The following is a 6,250-nucleotide window of genomic DNA, read 5'->3' as shown; positions in this document are numbered from 1 at the left end:
TTTTTTAAATATATTATATATGTATGTATATATATATATATATATTCTTTTTTTACAGGATATTGTTATCTGAACAATGGGATAAAATTAAAATATCATAGATACTGCATCTTAGTATAGAGGAAATTGCACGCAATATTGTTGTATCTGAATGCCTGATCAATGGCTTGGCCCATTTGTTTAGGATCAATAAAGCAGAATAATAATCTTTAGTATCGCTGAAAATAACACACATGGAGAGATAAATAAACATGTATTATCATCTATATTACGCAAAAATACCTTTCAAAATCAAAGTGATATACGAATCCTTGCAACAAATGCTTTTGTATAGTAATCGATAGATTATCCTCCATGTATACAAAAGCCTTTTTACTAGGATCAATCAAACACAGAATGGCATGTTCACATAACATTAATATATCTCGATAATCTGATGTTCTCTCATTGTGAGGAATATCTGGATGGTACTTTATATTGTGCAATGTCTAGAAAATGAATATATGTAAAAGTATACAATAAGAGAGATTACAGTAATAAATGTATGAAATTCTAATTAATAATTTATAACTATTAAAAGTTAATATTAAAATTGTTAATATTGAGAATCTTCTAGTATTTTGAAATTTGTATAAAAATAAAGATGAGATATTTAAGTAAATACAAAATAATCTTACGCATTGATTCAATACAATTTAAATCACCTTATTAGCTACATATAATGTAACATGCACATTTTTCATAAATTCTAGATTGTTAATATGCAATTGCAGATATTCTTCATTTAATACTGCCTCTTGCCATGTGTGTTCAGCGATATTCTCTATGAAATTACTCTCTTTCAAACAAGTATTTGTTCCTTTTATGAATAGTAAATCTCCACATATCTGTTCTGGTATCAATATCATTTTAGTCACGTTTGCATCACAGATTTGCTGATTATTTTCGATAGTTACTTGCTCCAATTTTTGTTTCTTCAATTGTGAAAATTTGTTTTTGTAACATTTCGCCTTGCGTTCTTTTATATTTTTATCTGTCTCGTTGATTTTCTGAACTATCTTTTTATTAATATGATCAAAATGACATGTCAATATAGGGATATTATTCGGATAAACAAACTTGTCGAGAAATTTTGTCTGTGTCTCGATAAAATGACGTACACTCTGCACATCGGCAATATCTAAAGTGCTGTGCATCGCAATATCTTTCGATTTCTCGCCGATTTTCAGCAAATCTAGATTCGTTTGATAAGCAATATCTATGCAAGATATAAAATTTATTTTATCCAATTTTTTATTGCAATTCGATGATACTTGCAAAGTCAAATTTTTAACGAATAAGTGAATCAATTTTCCTACATCAAGTGCCGATAGCTCTACCATATTTTACACTAATCGATTAATTTAATGATAAAATTATATGCAAATTCTCGCAATTGCACGCGAAATCTCATAAAACTATCAAGATTTTTTGTGCCATAGGTTAGTGCTTTAGCATTTGTTTACTGAAAATTTCAACAAACTTCGCGATGTTTTTGGTAAAAACGATATTAACGAATACCTTAAACGTACATATAATTCGTGATCATCTTCTACTCCGACATTCAAATAGTGTCAAATGCTGTAAGTAGCATGCCTCGCTGATAATAATAATTCTAATTCACAAATATCGAGGTTAGGAACTTAACCTTATATTTAAAAAGTGTAGTGGGGAAGGGAGGGAGGGGGGGAAGAGAGATGTAGAATCGGGAGGGAGGGAGGAACGTGCCAGTTTTCGTTCACCTTGACGGGCGTGTTAAGGTCAGAGAGACGAGATCGCTCGAAAGAAATTCTGTTACAGTATTTGCATCATCCGTGTATCTGTCATCAAAAAGTGTACGAACGAGAAAAATGGCGCGCAAATTCTTCGTCGGCGGTAATTGGAAGATGAACGGTACAAAGAGCGAGATCAACGACATCGTCGCGTTCCTGAAGAAAGGTCCGCTCGATCCGAATGTCGGTACGTGAGATATCAGTCACCCTATGTAATATACATAGCGTTTCATAAAATGTAGAATGCATTAGAAATATGTTCGTCTCCGACGAATTCGAACTCGACTTGTATAAATTTGTATGATTTTGTATAAATTTAATTCATGAGTTGAATTTAAATATAAATTATGCATATAAATTTAACTCATTATCGTCAGATTATAATTGAGAAGAAATTAATTGAACTTTAAATACAGATAACAACTTTGTACTTTAATTAATTTCGAGGAAATTTTGTTATCACACATGTCTCTCTTGAATTAAATTTTAATCACTATGAAATATTTAATATTTAAAATAAATAGAGTTAATATTCTTAAAGGTCAATCTTTAGATTTGTTCAAGAATCTAACAGTAATGTCTGATGCGAATACACTTATGTAACATTTTTTGTTTCACATTCAACCTTTAATCTATGATGATTTTTCATAATTCAAAGATAGAACTTTTGTGATTTATAGAAATCGTTGTGGGAGTCCCTTCAATATACCTCACATATGTGACCTCCATTGTTCCTAACAATGTTAGCGTTAGTGCACAGAATACATATAAAGTGTCCAAAGGAGCGTTTACCGGTGAGATTAGTCCGGCTATGCTTCTGGACAATGGTATTCCCTGGGTAATTCTTGGACACTCAGAGCGCAGAAACGTGTTTGATGAAACAGACGAATTAATTGCGGAAAAAGTTGCGCATGCTTTGGAAGCAGGATTGAAAGTAAGTAATAATTAGGAATAAAGTATTATCTACAAAAAATGCCGCTAAATCTCTGACATCAAATTAAAGATAAAAACAAGAAAATAACTTTTGTTTTCTAGGTGATTGCATGTATAGGTGAGAAATTGGAAGAGCGCGAGGCGGGAAAGACAGAAGAAGTAGTTTATAAGCAAACTAAGGCAATAGCTGACAAAATTAAGTCTTGGGACAACGTGGTCTTGGCTTACGAACCAGTATGGGCGATCGGTACGGGTAAAACCGCGACACCGCAGCAGGCGCAAGAGGTTCACGAAAAATTACGAGAGTGGTTCTCCAAGAATGTCAATCCCGCTGTCTCGCAAAGCCTGCGGATTATCTATGGTGGTTCCGTGACAGCGGCCAACGCCAAAGATCTGGCAAAGGAGAAGGATATCGATGGATTTTTGGTCGGTGGCGCTTCATTGAAGCCCGACTTTGTACAAATTGTTAACGCTCGTTCTTGAATGGTCAATGAGACATTTTAACAAGATTATATCAGATAAGACTTTATTCCTACTAGGGATAAATAAAAAGTTGTATATTGTTATAGTCTGTTGTACGAATGTATAAAGTCTGTTCTGACAAAAAAACTATTGCTGTAAAGAGAAGAGTCATATCCATATTTATCATATATTTTCAATCTCTAATCTGCTTGCAATGTAGCTATACAATATTATAAAAGATGTATGTTACATTGTTGTTGTTGATTATCATTGTATACGTGATTCTTAAATGTATTTATAGTATTACAAGATATATTATCTTGAATTAATTTATGTCTGCAGTACCATTGATACATTTAATGAAATGAAATTCGGAAACATAAAGTCTTAATAAATGTTAGAAACAAAGAATATCTTTGTTATTTTACATAATCTTTGGGAGAACTTATTTAATCAAACCTCTTACAAAAACGCTTTTGGGTACTTCATTATTGCTAACAGACTTTAATTGGTCTTGCTTCCCTCTTGCGCAAGCAATATCTGTAAGAGCTTTGAAAGATCGAGGTTCCCAAATTGATAAATCAGCTAATACTTTTCGATTCAGTAGAATGTTACATCTAGCCAATCCCTCTTTAAAAGTTGTGAAATTTATGCCATGTTCCTTTGTAGCAGCAGATAATCTCTGTTCTCGCAACTAAAAGTAGAGACCAATAGTTAGGAAAGTTTCTCCTAAAACACGACCACATAAATCTTGCTATAGTTCAAACTATACCTCTGTAATATCCACTTTTTTCAATTTTCTGGCATCAGTGGCGTAGACCAGAGCTCTGTGCACATTTCTGATGGCAATACTATAACAATTCCTCCTTCTACCGATGTAATGCTGTTAGTGAAAAAAAAGTAGTAATATGAAAACTGCATCAACCTTCCATTTTATTTTACTTGTTTTGCTTTATATCAACGATTAATACGTCAGATAAATATTTAAAAATATATCTATTGTATAATATACTTACCGCGGCGAGCTTAAATATTTTCCGTTTGCGCCAGAATTCGTCGGGTCCGCGTGATCTCGCTAACAGATTTAACGATAAGAAAACCATATTTTATTTTAATTCACTTGATCGAATTACAGATTAATTTCCTCAAAAATTCGTAATTCCGTGTAATTTATTAGGAACGTAACCTAAATGCGGAAATTTATCTGGAATTAGGTTATCGGAGTAAGGATTTTTCGTTTTATTGGCGCTCTGATTCGCCATGTGTCCTTCGTTCTGATTGGTTAGTCAAACGCTATTTTATTCCAAGGAATAGATTTTCGAACGCAATTGTATCAGATATATGCACATATAATCTATATATATTGTGTAATATATGCACAATCTTGTCAAGTTTACAGCTGTTGAAACTTTCAAAATGCTCCGCATTGCGTCCGTAGATCTGTCATCGTTTTTACCGCTAGAATCAGCTGTAATCCACCTGTGATGTTTCTATATACGTTCCAGTACTTATTACTACCATATAAATTCGGATCATCGCTTACTTGTATCGAATTACGATTAAGAAACTTATAAGCTACTCCTTTTACAATCGCATTGACATTTTTATATTTGCGATTAGCCGTGTAATATAATACAACATGGACAATTCAAAAATCGATGACTTGGGTGAAGCGGGCGAATTGAACGAGAGTCATGCTAATGAGGAGAATGTGCAAGATTTGCAGGAGGAGACCGATAATGCCTTGCACGCGGGTGACGAGGAGCAGCGAGAGAAGTTACTGCGACTACCCCTGGGAAGAATAAAGACAATCATCAAAATGGATCCCGAGGTCACTTTGGTCAATCAGGAGGCTGTCTTTCTGACAGCGAAATCAGTGGTGAATAATAAAGTATTAAGTAATTAATTTTGCGACTTATTAGACTGACTCAATTTTTTTTTTTAACAGGAACTTTTTATCGACTCGCTTGCGAAGGAAGCTTATAAATACACTGCGCAAGCAAAGAAAAGGACTGTTCAAAAACGCGATGTGGAAAGCGCGATTGATAACGTCGACGCGCTTGTATTTCTAGAAGGTATGCTCGACTAAAATGAACTCGACTAAGTATAACTCTATAATGTAATTATTACCCATTACTATAAAGTTGGACAAATTGTATTATAAAAATATATTTTTTTACTCTATTAATAAAATAGCAGATAATACTAATGTTTTTGTATTTGTAAGCATTAAATTCTGTCAACTTTTAATGAAAAAAGAAAAATTGATACCATATACATATTGCCATTAAAATAATACTTAAATATAAATAAATTTATATGTCAAAACTTAGCATATTTCATTCATGCAGTAAGAAGAGTATCTTTTTCAATGTATTTTTTTTTTATAATAAATCAAGTTTACATCTTATAGATGAAACAAATCGAATTTCCTATAAGATTTAAATTTGATTTGTTTTATAAAAGAAAAGGCACTTATGTATATATGAATATATGTGTGCATAATCCATACTTTATTTTAAACTCATTTATTACGTTTCTTATTGGTACACAATTGATCACTTCATATATGTAAGATGTTCACAACACTTTGCAAAAAAAAAGTTTTTGTAGTAACTTATAATGGTAAATTATTTATTAGATGTTAAAACACTTATATATAAAAAGTATTTTACAGTCAAACCTGTGTATTCCGAGCATCTTTACTCTTAACCGCTTCTAACAAGCTCAATATTTATAAACTGAACACCTTGTGTGCTGCAACTTCACTACTTCACATGCGCAGTATGTCATGTACATGATCAAAGTGACATTTTCATTCTATACACGTGTCATTAGAATAAAAATGGAGATTGATGAGGAAAGTTTAAAATATAGAAAGATTATTGATCCCAATAAGGATACAGAGGTTTAACTGTATTTTAATGCATACAGACACAATGTTGATCAATGATGAAAGGAATAATGTTTGCAATTCTTTCTACTTTTTGTCTGTACTATTTGCAAAGCATTTACCAGGATAAAATTTTCATAATCCATTCCTG

The 6,250-nt window shown here is 32.3% G+C and overlaps 4 protein-coding genes across 4 annotated transcripts; 2 read left to right on the top strand and 2 right to left on the bottom strand.

Annotated features, from left to right (window-relative positions):
* Positions 1-16: 16 nt before the first annotated feature.
* Positions 17-887, bottom strand: LOC115234124 (the record flags this gene model as incomplete). Its single annotated transcript, XM_029804896.1, has 3 exons — positions 17-218; positions 283-488; positions 705-887. Coding segments are annotated over 3 exons (555 nt in total), but the record flags the coding sequence as incomplete, so codon positions are not given.
* Positions 888-1,498: 611 nt separating this feature from the next.
* On the top strand, positions 1,499-3,636 carry LOC115234121 (triosephosphate isomerase). Its single transcript, XM_029804893.1, has 4 exons — positions 1,499-1,622; positions 1,840-1,998; positions 2,492-2,745; positions 2,847-3,636. Exons 1-4 carry the CDS (start codon positions 1,529-1,531, stop codon positions 3,225-3,227), a joined length of 888 nt encoding a protein of 295 aa, XP_029660753.1. The 5' UTR covers positions 1,499-1,528; the 3' UTR covers positions 3,228-3,636.
* Positions 3,383-4,454, bottom strand: LOC115234122 (39S ribosomal protein L20, mitochondrial). Its single transcript, XM_029804894.1, has 3 exons — positions 4,223-4,454; positions 3,979-4,089; positions 3,383-3,900 (listed from the first exon to the last, which is right to left on the bottom strand). Exons 1-3 carry the CDS (start codon positions 4,307-4,309, stop codon positions 3,652-3,654), a joined length of 447 nt encoding a protein of 148 aa, XP_029660754.1. The 5' UTR covers positions 4,310-4,454; the 3' UTR covers positions 3,383-3,651.
* A 137-nt stretch (positions 4,455-4,591) lies between these two features.
* LOC115234123 (DNA polymerase epsilon subunit 4) lies at positions 4,592-5,415 on the top strand. The gene is made up of 2 exons (XM_029804895.1): positions 4,592-5,085; positions 5,155-5,415. The coding sequence occupies exons 1-2, from the start codon at positions 4,846-4,848 to the stop codon at positions 5,293-5,295; spliced, it is 381 nt and encodes a 126-aa protein (XP_029660755.1). The 5' UTR covers positions 4,592-4,845; the 3' UTR covers positions 5,296-5,415.
* The last annotated feature ends 835 nt before the right edge of the window (positions 5,416-6,250 follow it).

The sequence above is a fragment of the Formica exsecta genome, unplaced genomic scaffold, assembly GCF_003651465.1.
Source record: "Formica exsecta isolate Colony F162 unplaced genomic scaffold, ASM365146v1 scaffold194, whole genome shotgun sequence".
NCBI classification, from domain to species: Eukaryota; Metazoa; Arthropoda; class Insecta; order Hymenoptera; family Formicidae; genus Formica; species Formica exsecta.
Note: the sequence above shows the minus strand (reverse complement) of the source record. Positions and strands in the feature narration are given on the sequence as shown.

What these genes read in the sequence shown, in the direction of transcription:
- LOC115234121 (XM_029804893.1), top strand. Translation starts at nt 1,529, where the DNA reads ATGTTTTTGGTAAAAACGATATTAACGAATACCTTAAACGTACATATA. An exon ending in TTCAAATAGTGTCAAATGCT is followed by an intron (nt 1,623 to 1,839) that starts GTAAGTAGCATG and finishes ATTCTGTTACAG; the next exon opens with TATTTGCATCATCCGTGTAT. An exon ending in CTTTGGAAGCAGGATTGAAA is followed by an intron (nt 2,746 to 2,846) that starts GTAAGTAATAAT and finishes TTTGTTTTCTAG; the next exon opens with GTGATTGCATGTATAGGTGA.
- LOC115234122 (XM_029804894.1), bottom strand. Translation starts at nt 4,309, where the DNA reads ATGGTTTTCTTATCGTTAAATCTGTTAGCGAGATCACGCGGACCCGAC. An exon ending in AAATATTTAAGCTCGCCGCG is followed by an intron (nt 4,090 to 4,222) that starts GTAAGTATATTA and finishes TTTCACTAACAG; the next exon opens with CATTACATCGGTAGAAGGAG. An exon ending in AAAAAGTGGATATTACAGAG is followed by an intron (nt 3,901 to 3,978) that starts GTATAGTTTGAA and finishes CTCTACTTTTAG; the next exon opens with TTGCGAGAACAGAGATTATC.
- LOC115234123 (XM_029804895.1), top strand. Translation starts at nt 4,846, where the DNA reads ATGGACAATTCAAAAATCGATGACTTGGGTGAAGCGGGCGAATTGAAC. An exon ending in TTCTGACAGCGAAATCAGTG is followed by an intron (nt 5,086 to 5,154) that starts GTGAATAATAAA and finishes TTTTTTTAACAG; the next exon opens with GAACTTTTTATCGACTCGCT.